The sequence below is a fragment of the Paroedura picta genome, chromosome 3 (genome assembly GCF_049243985.1).
Source record: "Paroedura picta isolate Pp20150507F chromosome 3, Ppicta_v3.0, whole genome shotgun sequence".
Taxonomy (NCBI): Eukaryota; Metazoa; Chordata; class Lepidosauria; order Squamata; family Gekkonidae; genus Paroedura; species Paroedura picta.
The window spans coordinates 25,462,899-25,487,405 of NC_135371.1; the positions used below are offsets into that span (position 1 = coordinate 25,462,899).

Below are 24,507 nucleotides of genomic sequence, written 5' to 3' on the forward strand. Positions count from 1 at the left end.
CTTGTACTGAAGCTGCATATTTTAAGTGTCAGAATGGTGATCTGGATTTGCCACATAGTTGACTGTGTCAGGAAGTCCAATTAACTGATGAAGGTTGGGTTCAAAGGTTCCGTTCTGATTGTTTTCCCCTGAAAGAAGGTGCCACCAGAATGGGGCCCGTGGATTCAGGACTCTTGTTTTTTGTTTTGGTTTGGTTTAATAAAAATTTTGTTAGCAACTGAGCCTGAATGTTTCGGTAGCAATTGAGTTGGATCTTACTTATAAATTAGACACAAAGTCCCTTAGCAAATCTATGTCTCATTTTAAGATGGGAATAGGAGCCAGGTTTCTGATACACTTATTTCTTTGTTGATTAATAAAATAGAACAGTGTTGTCTAGGTACGTCGTGCATGTGGCACTGAAGTGCCTCTGGAACAGACAATCCTCTATCTGTTGCAATGGACAAAGTTGTGACCAGTTTTACTCCACTTGTCTTTTTGGTTTATATTGCCCTTGTGTATCCCCTCCCCCTTTCCACTTGGCTGCCTCTCCTTGCTAGGGATGGGCACGAACAGGCTAATAAACGAAAGTGAGCAGATATATTTCCAGGCAGACTACCTCCATTCAATCTAAATGTTTACCAAACTTCAAAGCAACAATATGGGAAGGGGCATCTAGAGGAGCATCTGGGGGAGGTCCTCTGCAACTTTTAAGTCTCTAGATTGCATAGAATCCGTTCTATACACTCGTGAACCTGCACCTGTCGAAATGACTGCCTGACAGAGTCTGAGAACCTTTGAGGAACAGGCTGTTTGAATGGAATTCTGTTGAGAGACTCAGTTAAGGAATGAAGTTGGGCGAACGTGGTCTGGGAAGCAGGCTAATAGTGTGAGTGAATCAAGGAGGATCTTCAGTCAAGCAAAAAATGAAAATAGGTTCTAGTAAAAAGAAGTGATGCCTGCCCAGTTAAGAAAGGGAAACAGGTTCTAGAAAATAGGAATGATCCCTGGTTTGTGTATAGAGAAGGATTTGAGGGGTTTGATTGTATGTTCCTGCCTTTTGAACTTTATATGTTGGTGAAACTTAGAAACCTGTACGTGTTTAAACAGAAACGGAAAAGAAAACTTTTCTCCTCAAAGTTTGAAAGACCTTGTTGAACAACAGAAACAAAATACTTATATACTCGAGTATAAGCTTACTTTTTCAGCACATTTTTTAAAATGCTGAAAAAGCCCCCTTAGGCTTAAACTCGAGGGTCCCACCCCTGTTATTGTTGATATTGTGGTAAAATTAGGTGCCTCGGCTAGTATCTGGTGTCTATTTGAATACTTTGTTTTGCTATCTGTTCATACATCCTATACCTGATTCCACCTGTCCTTTGCTCCTCTAAAATTAAATAGAGCATTATGTGAATTTTGAACTTTCAGAAGTTACTCACGTGCCATTTAAAAAACAGAGTATAAGAAGATGATTTTGTCTCTTCCCTCAATATCTGTCTATCTCCCAGTGGCATTGTTAAGACCAGCAAAGTTTTATTCAAGGTGTGAGCTCTGATGTGCATGCATACTTCCACACTTCTATCTACATTCTGTCTACCTTTTGTCTATCCATCTCTTCTATCTTCTCACATCCATCATCTATAAAATAAGAATTGGCCTTTTGCAATAAAAAAACGTTGTTTGAAAACCATTAACCTGGAAGGCCCTGTTCTTAGCAGAGGGACTGCCTGTTGCTCTCTGCCCCCGACAGGGCTTTACGCTCTGCGGGTATGAGTTTACTGGTTGTTCCTGGCCCCAGAGAAGCGTGCCTGGCTTTAACCAGGGCCAGGGCCTTTTCAGTCCTGGCTCTGGCCTGGTGGAATGAGCTCCCGTTCCGCGGGGCCTGCAAAACAGAGCTCTTCTGCCAGGTTGTTGGATGAGCCTGGGCCGCAAGGACGTTCTGGCTCCCCTTACAGCAGCTGTAGCACAGACCAACTTGTGCCCTCTGTCTCCCCCCCCCCACCTTAGGATGGGTTATCGAGGGGTGATATAGATACGGCTTGAGCTTTTTTTTGCCGTAGCTTGCTTTATTGTTTCACTAATTGTATGTATTGTTGTTTTATGGGTTTTATTGTATGGTTTTTATGTGCTGTAACTCGCCTCGATCTTCCAGGGAGAGGCAAGAAATAAATGTAAATATAATAACAATAACAATTGGAGAATTTGTATTTTAATTCTTTACAGTGCATCACTGGTATAATATTGGTAAACATTAGGGACTCAGTAACCCAGTGGTTTTGATTGTTACCTGGATATTGTAGTTCTGCTAATAGAGACAGCACCCTCTTTATGTCTCGTTCTATCAGTTGTACTTTCTGTTGTAAAATATTTGGGATCCTGGATGTTCAAACCTTTGCACTGGCTGCTTGCGGTGATGGATGAATATAGAAATGGTTATCTGGGCTAGCTGGGAATGTAAGGACAAGAATTTTTATAGAATGTGTATTGCAATGAAAACACCAGAGTAGAAAAAGTCTTGCTGGATGTGTATTCTGACACGTATTTGATGTTTATCTGCATTTCCTGAGAGCAAGAGTCTCACTAGCGTTGCTGAAATGCCTACCAGTCAGCTCATATACTGTGTGACAGTTCATCTGTTCCGGGCTGTTCAGCAAGTTGCTTCACTGTGTCCCTACCTAACCATGTTTTTTTGTGCATGCGCATTATCATATAGCTCTGTGGAGTTCTACTACGCCCATCCTTTTTTTCATAACTGCTCCGTTCAGCAAGCAATTATTTAAATAGACAATTAACTGCTTCACAAGTCACGTAAATTAGTCATGAATAACAACTGTATTCAACTGTGACACTAATAGTTACCATTTGTTTTAATTCACAATGCCTTGCTTGGGGTAGTGGTTAAGAGGAGTGGCCTCCAATCTGGCGAACCAGGTTTGATTCCCTGTTCCTCCCCCACGTGCAGCCAGCTGGCTGACCTCAGGCTCGCCACAGCACTGATAAAGCTATTCTGACTGAGCAGTAATATCAGGGCTCTCTCAGCCTCACCTACCTGATAGGGTTGTGGGGAGAGGAAAGGGAAGGCAGTTGTAAGCCGCTTTGAGACTTCTGGTAGAGAAAAGTGGCATATAAGAACCAACTCCTCCTCCTCCTCCTCCTCCTCCTCCTTCATTTGGCTGTGTAGGTTACTTTGAATGAACCAAACAGTCTGGGAGATCACCTCACATTTGATCACATGTTAAATTTGACTGTTGAACATGCTTGTGCTGAAATTTACAGCATCTGTACGTGCAACCACTCTGTGGAGATTCAGCAACTGTCTGTTTTTCTATTTAACTTGGAATGTGAATGATTCCGGCCTGGAAACTATGATTGCCATGATCCATTTTGACCCCCTTGAATAGGATGAATTCTTAGTGGAAAGAAGTTACCTGTTATTTTTGGCTGAAAAGTCAATACTCCAGCCATTGAATGGGAGTGTACAGATTTGAGTTTACTTACTTATGTTCTAGATGCAGAAAATGTACCTGTATGCTTCCCACGCAAAATAATTAGCATAGCATAACTAGAGGAGATGCATTCAAAATTAATACTGTGTCATCAGTAACAGAAGGCTTATCTTGCAGTTGTGATCAAGCCAAAGCAAAGGGGTGTAAACCAAATAAGTGTTATAAACTTTTCAGGCTCCCATAGCTAATGCAAAAGTCTCTGAATTTTTGCTGTTTCAGTGGTTAAAATGTGGCTTGCTGATCCAACTCTCTTTTGTGCTGCAGCTGTTTAATTTTGCAATTAAGAGTAAAAGGCATATGTACTTTAAATTTCAAGCGGTTATCGTTAAATTGCAGGTGTCATTAAAATGGTTATGCTGTCTTTGCTCATGTATAATTGAGTGGCTAAGAAACCTTGGCTAGATTTTAAGTCCCCTTTAATGGCTAACATCTCAGTTTGCAGCATTATTACTTAGAAGTAAGTTTCATCTGGTATCAACAGGACATATTTCTGAATAAGATTTGAGGTTCTGGTTACTGGCAAGAAGTTCTGCACCAGCCACTTGAGAGCTCCAGATTGTTACTGATGTCATGTAGGAGCAGCACTAAAACCTGAGAGCAATGAGAGGCTGTCCTGGGGGCAAATTCCTTGTGCGGAATCGGTCACTCTCTTGACATAATAGGACCAGTTTAGAAGCTTCAACTAAGCAACAAGATGGGAATGAGAACCAGCACTCTCTCAGGATAGCGGGAGGATCCCCATCTAGCAAAGAATACATCCCAGGATATTAGTATCTTGAGGGATAACCTCCCTGTTGCCATACAACGTAGAAGAAGAAGATAAGAGTTAGTTTTCAGACCCCACTTATCACTGCCCAAAGGAGTCTCAAAGCAGCTTACAAATGTGTTCCTGTTGTCTCCCAGAACAGACAGCCTGTGAGGTAGGTGAGGCTGAGAGTCCTGACAGGATACACAGAATAGCACTATCAGGGCTGTGTGGAACCCAAGGTCACCCAGCTGGCTACATGTGAAGGAGTGGGGAATCGAACCTGGCTCAACAGATTAGAAACCACTGCATTTAGCCACTAGGTGCAGTAAGAGAGCCAGCTTGGTGTAGTGGTTAGGAGTGCAGACTTCTAGTCTGGAGAGCCGGGTTTGATTCCTCCACATGCAGCCAGCTGGGTGACCTTGGGCTCACCACAGCACTGATAAAGCTGTTGTGACCGAACAGTAATATCAGGGCTCTCTCAGCCTCACCCACCTCATGGGGTGTCTGTTGTGGGGAGAAGAAAGGGAAGGCAATTGTAAGCTGCTTTCGGGTAGAGAAAAGCGGCATATCAAAATCAACTCTTCTCTTCTTCTAAACCACGCTGGCTCCTTGAATACATCGTGTTGCAGACCTTGAATGGGATGCAGCCATAAAACAAATGCCCAGCAGTGCAAGTCATGAAACGAATATTGCCTTTCATTCCTATGATTATGACAGGCAACTTTAAAGCAAGGATAAGAACCAACCCAAGTTCTTTATGATAGAATTTTAGGACTTGATTTTGGAGCCTTCTTATTCAGGCCTGGTGTAACAGGAGGTCAAAAGATCATGTGATCAATACTGTGTGTTTAGAATTAGCAAAATTTTCCTTGTGGAGGCATCTTACTCCACTATGTGGCCTTCCGGGAAGTAATAGGATCAGTGATTTCACTTATGTTATTATTGTTCTGCTCAAACATCATTGCTATCTCAGTCCATTGGAAGTTGGTGATTGTGCGTGTGGCTGTTATCATCCCTTTCATTTCTGTTTGGACCCCATGTGCTCTTAGCATTTAGGTATACCATGTTTAGAGCTTTCTCAGAATTTGAAAAGCCTTTGTCATCTGCTTGTGCTATTAGGGACTCATCCCCCCCTGACAGTTTGTCCGATATAAATTTGGCCAACCAGTCTAGGATTTTTAAATCATTCAAGTCTCTATATGTCAAGGATATCCTTCTGTTTCAGAGCATGGAGGCAAACTGAAAACATGGTTTAACAGAGAATGCAGATTTCTTAAAAGGCAGATGCATTGAGAATGTAAAAGAAATAAAGATCTACAAAGATTTTATTAAAGTAAACAAATAGAAGGCTCTGCTGGAGAATGGAGTTGACGTATAACTGCAGTTAATAAGGACAACATAGCATTTTGGTTTATTGTTAACTCTGCCATTAATCCACAATTTAAAATTCCCTCCTGCATTACTCCACATGTCTGGGAAAATCATTTTCAAGTGCTATTTTCAGATGATGTGATCACTGCATGTTTCTCTGCTGTTTTTCTTGATACGGTTCCCTCTTGGCCGGACATTTCTAATGACAAAGTCGAGCTTTCCATCCTGGCTCTTAGATCAGGCAAGGCTCCTGGGCCTGACTTGATCCCTAATGAATTATTTAACGCAAACCTTTGCTGCTGGGCCAAGGTTTTGGAACTAGTCTTTATCAGTTGTTCCTCTGGCCTGATTCCCAGATCTTGGAGACATGCTATTAGTGTTCTGATTTTCAAAAATGGAAGTACGGTAGATTAGTTTAGACCTATGCTGTGATTGTTCATTTAGTTTGTTTTCCTTGTTGGGGAAATTATATTATATTATTTTTATCTTGTAAAATTTAGGACTGGGTTGAGCTATTTTAGGGAATGATGCCAGCCTCCAGGTGGGAATTGGGGATCCCCTGGCATTGCAGCTCATCTCCAGATTACAGATATCAGTTCCTATGGAGAAAAGGGATGCCTTGGAGGGTAGACTCTGTAGCACTGTTCCCCACTGAAGTGTCTGTTCTCCCTAGGCACCATCCCCCACTTCTTCAGGAGTTTCCCAACCTGGAGCTGGCAACCCTACCTCCTCACCATCCCTCTTTGAGTGGCCAGAGGGGGCCTGGCAGCCGTAATCCTGATAATTGTTTTATATGGCACAGCCTGGCACAAACAGAACAAACAAATCTCCACCCTAGAAACAGGAGTGTACCCTGCAGAATTTTAACGTGATTATTTTTCTCTGAGGCATACGTTTTAAATTTCATTATGCTAACTTTGCCAGAGTTAACTTTGGCAGCGGTACCTGTTTGAACAGGATGTCAAATACAAATGAGAACTCTTGAAGAAAGATTCCTAAACATCTGAATGTTAATTCACAGCTAAGAGATGTTCTGATGACATGTTAATCTGCTTGCTCAATGTATGTATTAAGTTTTCCTTGCTTTGGAGGAACAGCTGCTAAGAATTGTGGTGGTCTAGGTCCTTGGTTGAACTCGGGGCCTTGTTGACCTGGAGTCATGCCTTACATGCCACATAAATAATCCCTATTTTTTAAAAAGTGCATCTTGCCATTTATCTATATAAATAGATATAAATAGTAAACTGTGGGAGTATTCCATTGTCAAGGTAGCCAAAAGGATAGCATACAAAGAGCTGGTTGCTTTCATATTTTTCCTCATGTGTGGTGCATGACTGAAAGTGCACAATGCCCATGCAAACCAGCATTATGTACTAGTTTAGAGTGTTGGACTAGGTTTTGGGAGACCCAAGTTTGATTTCCTACCCTGCCATGGAAGTGCTTAAAGTGCTTATGTTTGGGCCAGTCATGTTCTCCCAACATAACTGACCTCATGGGTGTGTTGTGAAGATAAAATTCAGGAAGATAAACATTGTAAGTCGCTGAGAGTCCCCTTTTGGGAGAAAATCAGGGTAGAAATACAGAAATAAAAGTATTTATTTATTTGACTTTTTCGTTGCTGCTCACCCAAAGAGTCTCATGAACACTTACAACATTAAAGCCAATAAAATAAAAACAACATGCAAACAAATCATGAAAATAAAGTCTTAACATTGAAACGTTAAAACGCATGGCTATTACCATGCCACTATTAAAACAGCCCAAACATGTGGTTACCCTCCAAAGGCCAACCTAAACAATTCACCTTTTTGTGCCCTGAGGAAACTGAACAAGTTGGAAGGGCACAGGTGTTATCTGAGTGCAGTTCTTGGGCCATGCACCTGCAAGAAGCTCCTAGATGATGACTGGAGGGAGCACTGGGGGTTGTAATGGAGAGGTGGTCCCATAGGTGTGAGACCATTAAGGGCTTTAAAAGTGAACACCAACACCGCGAACTGGATCAGAAGATTGAATTGGTAGCCAGTGCAGATGCCACAGAATTGGAGTAGTAGCTGACCCACGATGCTGCGGTCCCGCAACCTGCATTCTGAACCATTTGCAGTTTTGGAAGTGTTTTCAAGGGCTGTTTACATAGAGCAACTTGCAGTAGTGCAATCTGGAGATGAACAGTATATGGATCAATGTACCAAGGCCTGATCCAGACAAATAAGGAGCCATCTGGCAGACCTGGTATAGATTTTAAAATACTGACCGTGTGAATATGGACACTCGTTTATCCACTGCTGCTATACACCATAAAATAGAATCCTGTCAAATGTATACTTAGTTCTGCCAACAAGAGTCATTGTATTTGGTCTGCGTGATATTGCATGTTGTCTTCTATGCTGTTATGTCGCTTTCAGGGTAAACCCATGAGGGAATTTTTTTTTAATTGCCATCTCATGTACTTATTGGAAATGACAAAGGGTAGCCCTAGAATTCCCTGCTCCGTTATAAGACCATTCTGAGTGAAGGTCAATATGGGATGCTAAAAAACAGTTGGGAAGGTGGTCCTCGATGGTCTCTTCCTTTGAGAGCTTCATATCCACTTTCTTCACTCAGTGACTTTGCAAATTTACCCAGTGGGGGACTGCAGTGATTCCTAGAGCTACACTTTGTCACTTCCTGTAAAAATTTCCTGTTACACAATGCTGAATTTTTTTTTTGAACATGCGCTGCTGTGATGCTGTTCCCACCTTCAGAGCCACCCTTCCAGTTGCCAGGCAACCCTAAATAAAAGAATAACTGAGGCTGTAGATATCTTTGAGAGGGAGCTGGAGAAGGACAGAACAGTTTGCCATTTTGCTTTCCACTGTAGACCAGTGGCTAATTATCCAGCTGGCATAAACTAATGTGGAAAAACATTTGCAAGTGGTATTGCTGATACGTTCCATAAGATAAGTGGGGTGGGATATTCACTATTGATTTTTCTCTGTATAGATGATCTCCCAAGAAAAATTTAAGACTTTCTCAAGTTTGATTTAAATGGAAATTACCATCTGTCTATTCACTAGGTTCTTTGACAAGCAGTAAAACATCCAGAGCTTCTAGATATTTGAGTTTCAGTTGATACTTGTCCAAGCATGACACCCTCAAGACTAACAGAAACACCCAAATGTTCATCAAATACTGAATCAATAGCGGGCGCCCGTGTATATTTTGAAATGTGTCATTTAGCTTGGAGCGGTCTTCTGAAGTAATGATGGATGTCAGCATCATGCATTGCGTAAACAAACTGTGTAGTATTACCTATATTTTGATTCCCTTTTGTTTACTTTGCAACTGGTAGAAGTGGTAGTTGATCTATCAGTGCTGATTTGGTTCATTAGAGAAAGGCATGATCATGGGACTCAACTGACAGAAATTCTTTGGGACAAGCTATAGTGGGGAAGTGACTACCTATTTGATTCAGATCATCTGGGATAAAGTGATATAAATGGTAATAAGAGTTATATTCAGCATCCTGCCCTATGTCCTCCTACTCCCCAGAAACTGTGATGGATGGGACATGGAAGGTCTGCCTTGAAAGGGTGAATCACCCAGAATAAAGACATGTCCTGTTGAAAGACATGCCCTTTCACCAGTGGGAAATGAGCACTGAATTCAGACCAGCACAAACACAGATCCATAGAGATATTTTTGAGAACAAGCACAATGATTTTTAAACAGTTTTTTTAATGTCCTCAATGAATAAGTAACAGTTTGGACGTACCCTTCCTGAGCTGTACAAGGCAAAGTTCAGAGTTAGTGTAGTGGGCATGTGTAAGCAATCATCATAGATGCAAAAGATGGGCAATGTTTGTGCTCATGGGAGCACATAGCACTGTGGTACTCTCAAGTGGCCATCAATCTCTGGATTCTTTTCCCTTTGGAAAGGAGAATTAAGATATTCCAGAGGATGGTAATATGTATATATGTTGTGTCCCATGACTAGCGCATCAGGATAGATTAGAAAAACAAGTCAAGGAGATCCAGGTATCCAAATTTAAGCGTTTATTACAAATCCATAGAGCCTCTTGTGGTGCAGGGTGGTAAGGCAGCCGACATGCTGTCTCAAGCTCTGACCATGAGGCTGGGAGTTCGATCCCAGCAGCAGGCTCAAGGTTGACTCAGCCTTCCATCCTTCCGAGGTCGGTAAAATGAGTACCCAGCTTGCTGGGGGGTAAACAGTAATGACTGGGGAAGGCACTGGCAAACCACCCCCTATTGAGTCTGCCATGAAAACGCTAGAGGGCATCACCCCAAGGGTCAGACATGACTCGGTGCTTGCACAGGGGATACTTTTACCTTTACATATCCATAGGAGAGCTAGGCAGGTTGAATGTGAGCAGGAGTTATGCTGAAGACAAAGAACAAATCTGTTACACTATTTTTTATACCTTGGTAAGCCCCACCTAGGAGCAGGGTCAATTGACCAGAGAACATGTCAGAGTTACATCAAGAGTATGGCATGGCAAGAGGTCTTCTTGCCACTTATGCAGGCAAGTATGGCCAGAGCAATCTGGCATCAAAGCATTCTCACACTTTGTAAAACAATGGCCCATGAGACATAACAATGGCAAAGACCTTATCTTAGTTTCAAAGCAAACGAGCAGTTGGTATTCCCAGGATTAATACAAGACTATAGCAAAGGATTCCAATCCCAATAAAAAGGTTAACAACATAATGACAGGAGCCATGAGAAGGAAAAGACATTTTGAAGGTTTAGCTATTATGTCTAGTCCAAGAGATCTCCAGGGGAAACCTGGAGATTCCAAGGTCTCTTAGTCCTAATCCTTGAAGATTCATAGGCAAACAAACAAACAGGCAATCTTGCCTTAGGGCAAAATTTACAATTTGTAAGCAGTTCCAATGAGGGCAATTAGCACATCAAACAGGATATCCTCCAAAGGCCAAATACCAACAGTCAGTTGACAGAACAAGTGTTGGGGGCCATATGGCACAGGAAGTACCTCAGGAGCATATACCACTTACAGATAACTGTTTAAGCAAACAGCAGATTCAGATGAGAACTTCCCTGGGGAAAATTCAGTTAGACTCAGGCACAAACACCATTGATCGTCCAAGCTCCAGGAGGGAGCTGGAGAAGTTGGCATGGGACATGACAATATATTTATGTAATATAATAATGCCATCCTCAGTTGTTCACTTCTCCCCCCCCCCTTATTTGATACTGTGCACAACATTTTGTAGTGAATTGCTCTAAGCTGCATCTGGAACTCTTCTGATGTCCAGCTGAAGTGATGGTTAGGAGTTATAAGTTCCCACTCTGTTCCAGTGGATGTGACCATAACAATTTTGTTATTGCTTCAAGAAATGTGGGTCCAGGTATGAGAATCTCCGCCATCAACTCAGTTACTGGTGAAGCGTGAGGATAGCTTAGTGCTGATCAGTGATAGTCTTAACCACACCCAGTATGCACTAGATGTGGTAAGTCAGCCCAGACAGTTGAACAAAATTTATTTATGTATTTATTTATTTGATTTCCATATGGCTCAGGGCGGTTTACATACAACATCACAGGGGGATACATGGAACGAATCAACATACAACATAGTCAAATACAACAATACCAATCCAACAGTGGTTCTAAACAATACAACTTCAGTGATCCCAACAACAACAACATTACAAGAACAGAAACTTAGTTAAAACCCCTAGAGAGGTCAGACTGGTTCAGGCCACGGAGGGGATATCTGAGAGGGACCTGTGGTCAGTCTCTGGCAAATGTCTGGTGGACGAGCTCCCTTTTGCAGGCCCTGCGGAACTGTGGGAGTTCTATCCCACTTCACGCTGTATTACTTAACCTATAATAATGGAACGTGTAAGATCTTGACACTGATTTATTGATGCGTGACCATTCCCACCAATGGTATTTCACCGTGGCATCTGCACTGCTGACAAGCAAAATGTTCTGGACTATAAATTTGTTTACTGCTCTGGTGTGAGATATCACCTATGAAACATTTTATACTTCCTTGCATGCAGGTGTAAATGATCTCATTGAGTTAAATATATGTTCATTTTTTGTACATTTGCTATCTGACCCAGTTCAGATTCTCATATTTTAAAAAAAAGATTACAGTTGCCATACTTATGCCTTCTTTTTGGCCAAACATTCACAACTGATTTATGGCAATCCCTTAGGATTTTCAATGCAAGAGGCATTTAGATGTGGTTTGCCCTTCCCTGCCTCCATGTCATAACCCTAGTATTCATTGGAGGTCTCCCTTCCAAATACTAACTAGGGCCAGCCCTCCTTAGTTTCTGAGATCTTCTGAGATTGGGCTAGACTGGGCTCTCCAGGTAAGGGCACACCTGTTTCACTATATATTTCTGATAAGGCCTTGGAGGAAGAGCGTGTCTCTTGCCTTAAGTACCATCAGCGCTTAACACAGTGTTTATCACTGCTGTCCTGCCCCTGAGTTCCTCCTCCTACAACCAGCTTGCCTGTCTGTCCAGCAGCCAGCCAATCACCTTCCTTCCCCCCACCCCTGACCACCCCCTCCGCCTTCCACTGCCCTCTGAGGCTCGGAGGCTGCAGATCCCCGCTGCATGAGAGCTGCCCCTGCCAGTGAGTTCCCTAACAGCTGCCTCCAGCCTTTCCAGGTTCTGGGGGAGGGGGAGGCCGTCTACTGAGTTCTTCCACTCCACCCCCCTAATCTAGCACCAGTTGTATTCCTGGATGTGTATTCCTGAATGTGTATTCCTGGATTCCCTAGTATGGAATTTAATGTGTATTTTGGACCAGACCCTACTTATTCATGATGATTCATTCCCTGAGGCCAGAAGTGGATGTGGCTACATCAGCAGATCTAACCATAGATCCCCAACAGACGTTAATTCCCTATGGGATGCATGGTAGCCTTTGATGATGATGTTAGCCATTCAGTCGAGTCTGACGCTTGGCAGTCCTGTGGTACAACTGCAGCCACGGTTTCCGATCTTGCACCGCTTCTTTTAGTTGGGTAATGTTCTGGCCGATGTACATTTTGATCATATCTAACCACTGCGTTCTTTGCCGGCCTGGTTTCTTTTGTCCACTTTTCCTAGCATAATTACTTTCTTCAATGGGTTCGATCGCATGATATGGCCAAAGTAAGCAAGCCAGAGTTTAATGATTTTGCCTACCAGTGATAGATCGGGCTTTATGAGGTGTAGTATTTCCTTGTTGTGACTTTTGCCGTCTGTGGTAGCCTTTAAAGGTAAAGGTAAAGGTATCCCCTGTGCAAGCACCGAGTCATGTCTGACCCTTGGGGTGACGCCCTCCAGCGTTTTCATGGCAGACTCAATATGGGGTGGTTTGCCAGTGCCTTCCCCAGTCACCATTTACCCCCCAGCAAGCTGGGTACTCATTTTACCAACCTCGGAAGGATGGAAGGCTGAGTCAACCTTGAGCCGGCTGCTGGGATTGAACTCCCAGCCTCATGGGCAAAGCTTTCAGACTGCTGCCTTACCACTCTGCGCCACAAGAGGCTCTTTAGAGTGGTAGCCTTTAGAGGCAGAATAAAGCAGGAGTCAAGTGGCACTTCAGAAACAGTTATAAGTCCAGTATAATGAGTTTCATTGCATGTGAAGTGTCCTGCTGGGGCCTTTGCCAGCTGAGCATTTGCCTTTCACTTCCTGCAGCAGGTATAAAGCACATGTGTGGCCATAAGCCATGAATGGCAAGAGCTGAAGGGCTTTTAGCCTGTGCCTTGGAATGATCTAGCCACTGATTTGAGGAAAGGCCTATGATATCATTTGTTTTGTTTGCTGAGTCATTCATTTAATTTTATAAAAAACCTCTTCTAAGCTGCTTTGGGTTCGTTTGGGGAGAAAAAGCAGGTATCAGTATTTTGTGTATTTAGTTATTCTATACCATGCCTTTCTCCCCAAGGGGGACCCAAAGTGGCTTCCATCATTCTCTTCCAGTTTATCCTCTCAACAACCCTGTGAGGCAGGTAAGGCTGAGAGAGTGTAACTGGCCCAAGGTCGCCCAACCAGCTTCCATGGCATGAGCGGGGATTTGAATTTGACACTAGCCCATCCTGGATGTTATAGAAATAGTTAAATCACATGACTCAATCTGTACTGCAATGAGAGAGGTGATTGTGGAATGTAAAGTGTCCCCTTGTGTGAATGAATTCTAACTTTTAGCCAAGTAACCTAATTCAGCTGACGTATCACTTAGGGAAACAGGCAAATGTAGAGATGAAAGCTGGTGGGGTGACATAAAAATGAGAGCTATAACTCATCAAATACAGTGTTGGGCAATGTATACATCATAAAAATGCAAATGTTCTGTTTGTCTGTTCTTTTAGACGCCCAGGTAGAAATGTTTTTCAAAATCAAGGTTAAAATATGTAAGACTGTGGTTTTAAAATAATAATCAAATAGAGAATAGCCGTAAAAACCATTATGTTTTTGAGCTAAACAAACTAGACCATCCACATCTTCAGACTTTTCAGTAGATTCTGAAACTTTCCGTAGTCAGTTGTCACCTGAATTGGTAATAGATAAAGACTGTCCTGTCTCCCATTGGTTCGTTCGTTCATTCGTTCATTCGTTCATTCGTTCATTCGTTCATTCGTTCATTCGTTCATTCATTCATTCTCTCCCAAAAGGCAAAAATCACAGGTGTATCTTTGAGTGTAGTGAGCTGAAAGAAAAGGCAAAATCAGCCAAAATACTATTTATATGTAGTGTCATTAGTAATGTTCTTGCAAAAAAACGGACATTCAAGTTATTTATAAAATGAAACAGGAACGACGAGTGACATTGGAGGTAATTTTTTTTCTGTCTCTCTTGCAAGAGTGGTGAATCACTTTCAGTGGGCTAATACGGTGGATTTCCAGCCAACAATCCACTATGATGTTAAGAAATCTTGTCTTAAAGAAAAGATGCTGTGCCTTTCTAATAATGGGAACCCCTTTGAAGTTCATATTTATTATACAAGCACAAGTTATTTCATCTTGAGCTAGATAATTCTGTATTGTAGTCGATCAATAATTGGGAGTGGTCCTCACTCACTCTGGCTGGATTGATTATTGAGTGGATTTGATTTAAGATTTCCTTTCTTTGTAACCATTTCCTAAATTAGGATTGCCAAATCTGTCTGGGGAAATTCTTGAAGATTTGGGGACAGTATCTGGAGAGAGCAGGGAAGGAAGAGATGTAACACCCCGGAGTCCATTCTCTGAAGGTTCTTTTTTCTCAAGGGAAACTGATAATATAATCTGGAGATCAGTTATAATTTCCTGTTCATATACTTGCATTAGCCTAATGGATGTATTTGTCCAGCGTTTGATGAAGTGAATTTTGGCATCCACATTTGCTTTAGCAGATGAAAAAAGGCTGGGGGAGGCAATCAAGAATTACACAATGTATCTTTTCTTTCCAAATTTGAATTGGGAGATGAAGATAAAAAGCCTCTGTGTCACATTAAAAATCAATTTCTTTTTAACCCTCAAAACTATAGCTAATCTGTGTTTAGATTCTACATTTGGATTTGTCCAGTTTTTCCATTGCCAGAGGGCAGATGGGGACGGAGGAATAAAAATACGTTTTGGCCCATGAAAGCTTATTCCACCCATCAGGAATAATATGTTTTCTGTGCTTGTAATCAGTGATGTAGAGTCTCGGACATTACTGAGCAGAGGGGCATAGCCTATGTAGGCCCAGCATATATGTGTCTCCATTTGGGTAAATGTGTATTGTCGTGTGGTAGGGCCACTCTCTCTGTTGCAAGCTGGCCTGTGGCCATGGGGGGGGGGGCTGTGCCCCACCCCAAACATGCCCTTCCTCACCAATCAGCTTTTCTCTTGCTGTAGGAGGAGCCTAGATACATGTCCCCTTCCATGTAGGGAGTCTTCTTCTCTGCTGCAGCACACTGGCTGACTGGACGATGTCTCTTCTTCCCAGTGGAGTCCCCCTTGTGCAGGGCTGTGGGTTACTTTGCTACTTTGAAAGCCTTCCACTCAGTTTCTACTGTTCATCTCTCCTGCAACCAGCCATCCAACCTCCCTACCTTGTACGACTTTCCCCTTTCCGGCCTTTTCTCTAAAGATTGGTGCCTCCCCTGCCCCCTTAACAAAAGAAATCCCCGTCCCACCAAGAAATTTCTGGCTACAGGCCTGGTTGCAAGCAAGCGGCAGGCCAGTGTATTCTTTTCCACTCTGCATGTATTGGTGTGTCCCCGTATATGCTGTGAATGTGTGCTGAAGTACGCAAGCACTATCATGTCTTCTAGAACATCTGTCAGTGGGAATGTAGGACAAGCATCCTCTAGACTATGCATATCTGGAAGGATCTAGACCCTTATCCTCAGAGCTGAGCTATCTGTTCAAGAGAGGGCTAGTGCATGTGTTTATCTTATCTGTGTGCTTACTGTTTCTGGTTGAAGCCTTTATTGGACAAACAACATGCAAGGATGTTCAATTCCACCCCTCCCACCCCCAAAACCTGTGTCCTGTTCACAGGAAGAAGTTGTGGGTGAGCAGCTCAAATGCAGCTCAAATGCATCCCAGTCACAGGAAGCAGACAACTGTGTATGCATGTGACCACATACTATTTTGGTTGCCCCTTTCCCTGCTGTAGTGCCTACCTTTTTTGAATGAAAATGCTTGGCCCACCCATTAATTAAAATAGTAATTTTTTTTTTTTGCAATCAGTTCCGGTGATTTCAGGATTTGCTTCGGACCGTGCAAGACCCCCAAATAGTCCATGAGTCCTGACAAACTTGCTCACATCTAACTTCTCAGTATCCCTGGTACTGTCGTACTGCCCATCAGGACGTTCTGAATGGGAACGTGGAAGGTTTCCACATTTGCAGCGGGCACCTCTGAGACAATCAAGCTTGGGGCTCAATGTCCACCAGATTGATGTCCCTGATGGAGTCCACAGCTGACAAGGAAACTCTTCCACTTAATCATGTGAGAAGCATACAATTTCTCAGTTTGAGAGGGGTCAGTCAGAGATGGTTTGAAAGAGTATAATAGGGTCATTTGATCTTTATCCCAAAATAATTGCTCTTAGAATTTTCCTCATAAAGACCCAATATGCTGGGTCTTGGGATGGTGTTTCACTTCTTTTTAAAGACCTTGTTTCTCCCCTTTCATAAAAATATTTGTTTCATATGCAAAACTGTTTACTAGTAAGTAGCACGGATAGCACGAAAGCACCCATTAGCTAGATGTGATGGTGCTTCTGCAATGACCTTCTTTCTCTAAAGGTCAGGTGCACAAGTTAAAACTCTTCTTCTTGGGGATTTACGTAGCAAGCAACGCAAAATCACCATGACTCTGGCAAAGCGACAGGAGCAATCTTTATATAAGGAGGAACAATTTCTCCAGTGTGCTAGCCACAAAAGGGCTTTTCATTACTGCTGTATGCAAATTGTTTCAACTATGCCTCTCGAAGTCAAAAACAAATCAAAAACAGTCTCTGCAGATTGTTACGTTCTGTCCCATTGGCAAGATGGGTAGAAAGCATTTTTGAGATTCATAGTATCTTTTGCAAAAAAAAAAAAAAAAAAACCCAAAACGCTGCAAATAATATTTATTAACCTTTCTTAGCATTGATCAGCAGTGTGAATGTAGCAACATTTACTTTGCAACCCACTACTGCTTTGGATGAAATGTCAGTTCCTTCTCATGGGGACGGGGGAAGATTTTTGTAAAAAGCTGCTGTTCAGGCCTAGAGGGCATTGTCGTCCTTGTTCTGACGCAGCTGTTGGAATCCTGTGTAATGTAAGCATAGATGCCTAAACGATGCATCATAAGAGTTATGATATGAATAAGGTAAGCCCTGCAGGTACTTTCACAAGAAGAAGAAGAGTTGGTTTTTATGCCCCGCTTTTCACTACCCAGAGGAGTTTCAAAGCGGCTTACACCATCCCTTCCCTCAAAGCGGCTTACACCATCACCGTCCCTTCCTCCCCCCTCAACAGACACCCTGTGAGGAAGGTGGGGCTGAGAGAGCCATGGCAGGACTACTCTGTGAGAACAGTATTATCAGGACTGTGACAATCCCAAGGTCATACAGCTGCCTGCATGTGGAGAAGCAGGGCTTGCCAAATTAGAAGCTGCCACTTTTAACCACTACAACAAATAATGTTATAGTCATGTAGCTGTGATATTTTTACATGTGCCAAAAAGGAGGGAAAAAAGCCAGCTTCATACTGGGAATCTGCTGTCAAATTTATACATGTTGTACAAAAGCGCATTAATGCTCATGTTAGTAGAGTGATGTTTTAATGGGAATTTTAATGGGATTAGTTGTTGTGACCCGCCTCGAGCCTATCGGGAGAGGCGGGAAATAAATCTAATAATAATAATAATAATAATAATAATAATAATAATAATAATAATAATAATAATAATAATAATAATAATAATAATTCTTGTTCCTTTATCTGGCGTCCAGTGAGCCTTCCCGGCCAATGGAAGCAGTAACTGATAGCACAAACAGATTGTCACATTCTCATTGAACATCCTCAAACCAGCTCTTGCTCACTAGCATTTTGATGATTGAGAACCATAACAAGTAGATCATTTTTGGTCTCATTCCTATTTGAAGAATTTTAAAATTATTATAGGCGGTTGTCCCCCCTGATTTTTTTTTGCTCAGTTGTGTGATGGTATAGCTGCACCATGGTGGAACAGTGCAGCCATGCATTATAAATAATAAAATTATTATAGGCGGTTGTCCCCCCTGATTTTTTTTTTGCTCAGTTGTGTGCTGGTATAGCTGCACCATGGTGGAACAGTGCAGCCATGCTTTAAAAAAAAAACCCCTCAATATTAATCTTTTTTGTGCCTGGAATCTTAATTTCAGTGCTCTTTCACTTTTATGGAATGCCAATAAAAATAAATACAGTTTTGACACTTCCTACCTCTTGTATGTAAATACCTTTTCAAAAAGAATTTTTTTTCCTGAAATAATAGCTCCCTGTTTTAAGGGGAAAAGGGAGGGATTTAAACATTTCATTTATGTTGGCATGAAATGGCAGACTGTACTGTCTGTCTCATGCACTAGCTTCGACATAAAGGAAGCTTATGAAAATGTCTATACTGACCATTTTACATTGAGTTTTTTTGAGGCTTGGCCAAGTTACCCTGCTGTGCATGTATATTATCTTGAGTGAAATTTTAGCCAGTTTTTATGGATATAATTTTCAGCAGTTTTACTGCAATGGTAAAGACTCATTGAACAAGTCCTAAGTAAATAGCCTGTTGTTTTTCATAGATAAGAATTTAAATATATGTAATAGAAGAAAAATAATCATTGGTTATAAATGTGGAAGCAATAGTTCTTCAGTTACCTACCTAGGTAAAGAAAGCAAAGGGGGAAGGGCTCTTTGGAACACCAGGGGTAGCACCATATCACACCAATCATTTTAATACTACTGGTGTGTTTCACTTTCTGACTAATACCTTCTCTCTTTGTGCTTTATCAGTGTGTAGTAGTAATTTGGGAAGGTCATGTCCAATGTCCTTTGGGGGGAAAATATCCTTACAAGGTAATTTGAAGTTGTGATCTACAAAGAAGTCCTGGCCATATCAGTAAGTTTTGTCTTGGTTTCCTTCCGTGAATTAAAAACACACATGTTTCCCTTAACGGGGCCGGTCCACATGAAGTGGTCAGGGAGGGGTTAAAGTATAGGCTTCCCTATTCTAATTTTTTAAAAAAGCTTTCCAAGAGTGGATTTGTGGTTCAAATTCATGTTAATGATTAGAGGAATGCTCCAGAATCATTAATCCATACTACTGATATAGCATTATGAGAATTCACATCGGTGTTTACTTGGAAAAACTGGAGGAGAATCCATCAAATGGAGAAAGCATCCATCAAAATAGTGGGTAAGGCATGTTAATACTTAACCTAGCCACATTGTGACACGGGTAACCATAATTTGAAAGTGCTTTCATTTAAACCCTATTAGTGGTAGTTGTAATACCAAAACCTAGTACCTTACAAAACAGGGTGTTTCATTGTGTGTGAAAACTGCAACGGTATTACTCTGGCTATGCAATCATAAAAATGTGTGCGTGTCAAAATCAGTGCTTACATGATTTTCACGTGCCAGTCAATCTATACAAGTGTATACATTTATCTCCTGAAGAAAACGGGCTGTAGCTTAAGATCGTCGAATGCACACAAATCTTTCTTAGATAGCAAGCAAATGGATATTCAGTATTTCATGCCATCTTGGTATGTGGTTTTGGTATGTGCTAGTTTTGTAGCTTTGTATGTATTATGCGTGTGTCGTTTTTATAGGCAATTTAATGTGGTATTTATCTATATACTGGATGCACCGTTTCTATAGGTTTATATAGGCTATGTATATGAAACTGGGAAACTGTCATGTTTTACTGGGTAAATCAAGCAAACAGAAATAGAAAGTGGTGCAAAATTAAAGTTTCAGTTTGTCCAAAGGAGAACTGAATCGTGAAGTGTGACTTCTGGACTGAAACACCAGGAATCAAATATATAAAACTAACTCATACTGATCTCCCACCCCCACCTTCTTCCTGTGCCATTCTTTAGAATCTGATAACAAAAATGATTTGCCCTAGCTACGGAGAGCACAATAAAGCATAATAGTTGAGACACTTAAAAAGCCCCAAGCCTTATTAACATTCTATCAGCTGCCTTCTCATCTCTTCAGTCCTCCACAAACCCCACCCCCACCTCAATGTCCTGCTTTCTTCCCCACATTCAGGTAGGTGCTGGATTAAACAGGTCTGCTAATGCAGAGACACTGAGGCACCACTGAAGCATCGAGCTCCGTCTGGATTGGAGTTGCCAAGGCCCTTATCAAGAGCCACCCCTAGTGACACATCCAGTGCCAGGACTTGGTTTGACTTTGACTCTTCTCCAAGGGCTTTGCAGAGCACCTTAAAACCGGAAAGGGCAAGATGGAAGCTCTCAGAATCCCGATGTTCATGCCTTGCTCCTTTGAAAGCCTCTGTCTGTAAGTGGCACTTCCTTGGAGGGGAGGGAGGGCACCTTGTTCAGTGATTTTTTAAAAACTGAAGCATCTTTTCTATCGAGTTTATACAGACTGTGCTGCTTTTAGCTTCATTGCTATCTAAGAGGCATAGCGGCTATGCCTGCTGGGCTAAGATAAAGAGAGGAACCTAAATGTGGAAAAAGAGATAGATGGCCTATCTTTTTCTTAGAGGCTTTTCTGTTGTTACAATGACAAGAATTTAGGAGTGTGACAAAAAATGCACTGGCTTGGGACGTGTTGTGGGTTTGAGAGTGACACGATCCTTGTTTAGGCTTTGTAGTTCTTTTGGTGATTTTTATTGAGTTCTCTTAAGGACTTGTGTTTTGTGGCTGAGGCAAAATGCAGAATAATATACCTGTAGTCCGATCTGAGAGCCTCTTGTGGCGCAAGGTGGTAAGGCAGCCAACATGCCGTCTGAAGCTCTGACCATGAGGCTGGGAGTTTTGATCCCAGCAGCCGGCTCAAGGTTGACTCAGCCTTCCATCCTTCCGAGGTCGGTAAAATGAGTACCCAGCTTGCTGGGGGGGGGGGAACGGTAATGACTGGGGAAGGCACTGGCAAGGCCACCCCGTATTGAGTCTGCCATGAAAATGCTAGAGGGCATCACCCCAAGGGTCAGACATGACTTGGTGCTTGCACAGGGGATACCTTTACCTTTACCTTTAGTCTGACCTGAGGCATCATTTAGCGATTATGTTGTTAATTTTTGTAAAAATGAGTGCTGCCTCCTATTAAAGGATAGGAGTAAATTTGTGATCATAAATAACGTTAACAAAACAGGCAATCTCATCTTTTGTTTGAGCCAAAGAAATGCTAGACTTTTAGGCCTGGTTGGAAGGGTTGAGTGCATATGCATATGTTCCTTGAGCCAAGGAAGGTGTCGAAAGCTTCAGCCTGTCCTCCATGGCAAGTAGCTTCTTAGGATTGCCAACTCCTGGCTGGGAAATACCTAGAGATTTTAGGGGGGATGGGGGTCTGGGGAGGGGAGGAACCTCAGCAGGGTATAATGCTATATAATCTACCCTCCAAAGTAGCCATTTTCTCCAGCTGAACAAATCTCAGTCTTCTGAAGATCAGTCATAATTCCAGGAGATTGCGAGGCCCTGCCTGGAGGTTGGCAACCATAATGTCAGGGAAACAAGCAGGGCAAAAAATACAGCCATTGCTGTTGGATGATTAGGAGAGTGACTTCCAAGTCTATGTTAGTTTGTCTGCTAGGAGTCTGGAGCCAGTGCGGTTTAGTGGTTAAGAGTGATGGTCTCTAATCTGGAGAACTGGGTTTGATTCCCTACTCCTCAAAATGCAGCCACCTGGGTGACTTTGGGCTAGTCATAGTTCTCCTAGGGCTGTTCTCACAGAGCAGAGCTCTCTCACCCCCACCCCCACCTACCTCACAGGCTGTCTGTTGTGTGGAGAAGAAGGAAAAGTTGTTTGTAAGCCACTTTGAGACTCTTTTGGATAATAAAAAGCAGAATATATAAAAAACATTCTTTTTTCCAACTCTGAATGAGATATTTTTAAAGTTCCCTGTTGAATCTCTGGTTGAGAGCTTGGTAAAAGATTTCCAGCTGACTGAGAGCGGCAGATCCCTCCACAAGTGAACAAGCATTCAAGCAGATCAACTTGCAGCATTTTATTGAATAGCAACTCAAGCAAAAAGCACCTCCAGAGCTTAATAATTATTTAGCAAATGTTCTTGGGTCATGAGAGAGGCTCTCATTAGTTTAGGAAAAGCATTATTGTTCAGCAGGTTGTGAAGGTGTGTTTTAAAGACGAGAAGGGCGGGGAAAAAATGGAAAAATACCAAATGGGGTACAACTCTTCAGGCTACAGATTTTTTTTTTAAATTAAGGAGTGTGTGAATGTTAATTAGTCATACAGACAGCATGCAAAGAATGAGAAGTGTTCAAGGAACAAAACCACAACCGAAGTTGTTGAAACATTGCTGGGGAACTCTTAGTGTCATAGTGTCACAGTTATGTGCCTTGGATCAATAGCTATTTGACACTATTTTTCTGTTATGAAACAGCATGGATAAAAATTAATAGCAATTCATGCTAAAAGTTTGGGAACACCTATGGAAACCCCAGGGACCGGGATTCAAAGAATGAGGCTAGATATGAAGGTAGCTTTCCACTCACAGAAGGGGTTGTTCTGTGAATCTATGTCGGTATGCAGAAAGATTTGAAAAAAAAATTCATATTGGCCTTTCAGCAAAACACCCTAAAGTAAGATGGAAATAATTGGTTAGTTTACGTACCCAATTAAACCACTGTCAGAAAATGCAAACTACCCTCCTTACTAAAGGCATGGATCAATAAACAAGTGTTCAGAAGTATCAGAAATGGCCTATCTCTAGCAAATCACAACAGGTACTTATTTCCAAAGACTAGTGAATGCCACAAAGGGTTTTGCCCTGCAATAGCCACTTTTTAATAGAAGGTGGGTAACCAAAAACTGACAAATCTTAAATGAGGAGGTGAAGAGACATTTTTTCAAGTATCCTGGGCAAATGCCATAGGTTTATATTGGTTACAACCGTAAGTAGTAGAGCTCATACATGTCCTGTACTGCAGTGGTCCGCAATCTTTTTTAGGCTGCGGACCGGTGGGGGGGGGAGGGTGATCCGGGTGTTGCGCATGCACGGCTGCCCAAGCGCAAACACGCATGTGCAGCAGATCCGTGCATGCACATTTGTGCCATGTGCGGCCGCAAACGTGCATGCACGGCACTTTCGTGCATGCGCGCACGCGTGAAACTGCTGCGCAAGCGCAAAACTACCGCGCATGTGCGTTTGCGCCGGCAGCCACACTTCCCTCTCTCCCCCTCCCGCAAAAAGAAGCTTTGGCGGCCGATTTGCTGGCGGCCGATTTGCTGGTGGCCTGGGAAGTTTCTCATTGTGTGTGGGGGGGAGGGAGCCGCAGCCTGGCCCGTAGTTGGGGACCACTGCTGTACTGTATACTCCCAGTAGCTAACATTGGCAATAAATTAGGCTGCCAGGTTTTCAACTAACTGCAGCTTCTAAATAGACTTGAAGGACCACTCAGCATAAATTACAATAGTTCAGGAGTAAGACACAACTGCACGTTAGGGGCAAAATAAATATTTGGAACCTACCATTGAATAAATACTCTATGTTTTAAATGGTAACACAATTCACTGCAGAATTCTTCAGAGAGGAAATTCAGAGTAAAGTTGGATATTTGGGGCGATATCCATTGTAGAATATGTGAGAAAGCATTGTGCCAGGATAGTGAATCTACAGATGGAACTTTTCTGTCAGAGATATGTGACTGTACTTCTATTTCCTATTTACAAATCTCTTGTGGAAAATCCATATGCAGCTTGAATTTTTGGTGACTCTACTTTATGATAGATGCACAATGTAAATTTGCTGTTGTCCTTAACAGGGATGTTCACAGGGGAAAAATCAGCACTTTTCAGATTCGGCATGGATTGATTTGGTTGAATCCAAATCACTCAACCGCTGGTATAGCGGTTCAGATTTGGATTTTTCAGGTTCAGCCAAATAGATTTGGTACCATTATAACCTATGGCACCATTAAAGTCAAAGGGAAATTTTGCCTTTTGTGTATTCTGTGGTCTGGTCATGGGAGTTTGAGGTAGAGGCACCAACTTTGCAATATAGCTGCTGAAGCCTCTCCTCAAAAGAACCCCATGGTTTCAAAAAGATTGGACCAGGGGGTCCAATTCTACAGGAACCCAAAGAGGGTGCCTCCATCCAACTTTAATTGTTTCCTATGGTGGGAAAAAGGACAAGACTAAAGAATCACAATGGAGATTGGATGGGGACACCTTCTTTGGGTGCCTATAGAATTCGACCCACCAATCCAGTCTTTTGGAAACCT

General features: G+C 42.2%; 1 protein-coding gene across 6 annotated transcripts in view; it reads left to right on the plus strand.

Annotated features, from left to right (window-relative positions):
* MITF (melanocyte inducing transcription factor) overlaps positions 1-24,507 on the plus strand; it is a 163,993-nt gene that overhangs the window by 62,082 nt on the left and 77,404 nt on the right. For 2 of the 6 annotated variants that reach the window (XM_077325152.1, XM_077325153.1), the window contains exon 2: positions 20,348-20,599. The exons of the other annotated variants lie outside the window; for them this stretch is intronic. In XM_077325152.1, the coding sequence (XP_077181267.1) occupies positions 20,544-20,599 (56 nt within the window). In that variant the 5' untranslated portion in view covers positions 20,348-20,543. The remainder of the gene's footprint in view (positions 1-20,347; positions 20,600-24,507) is intronic. 6 annotated transcript variants of the gene reach the window in all.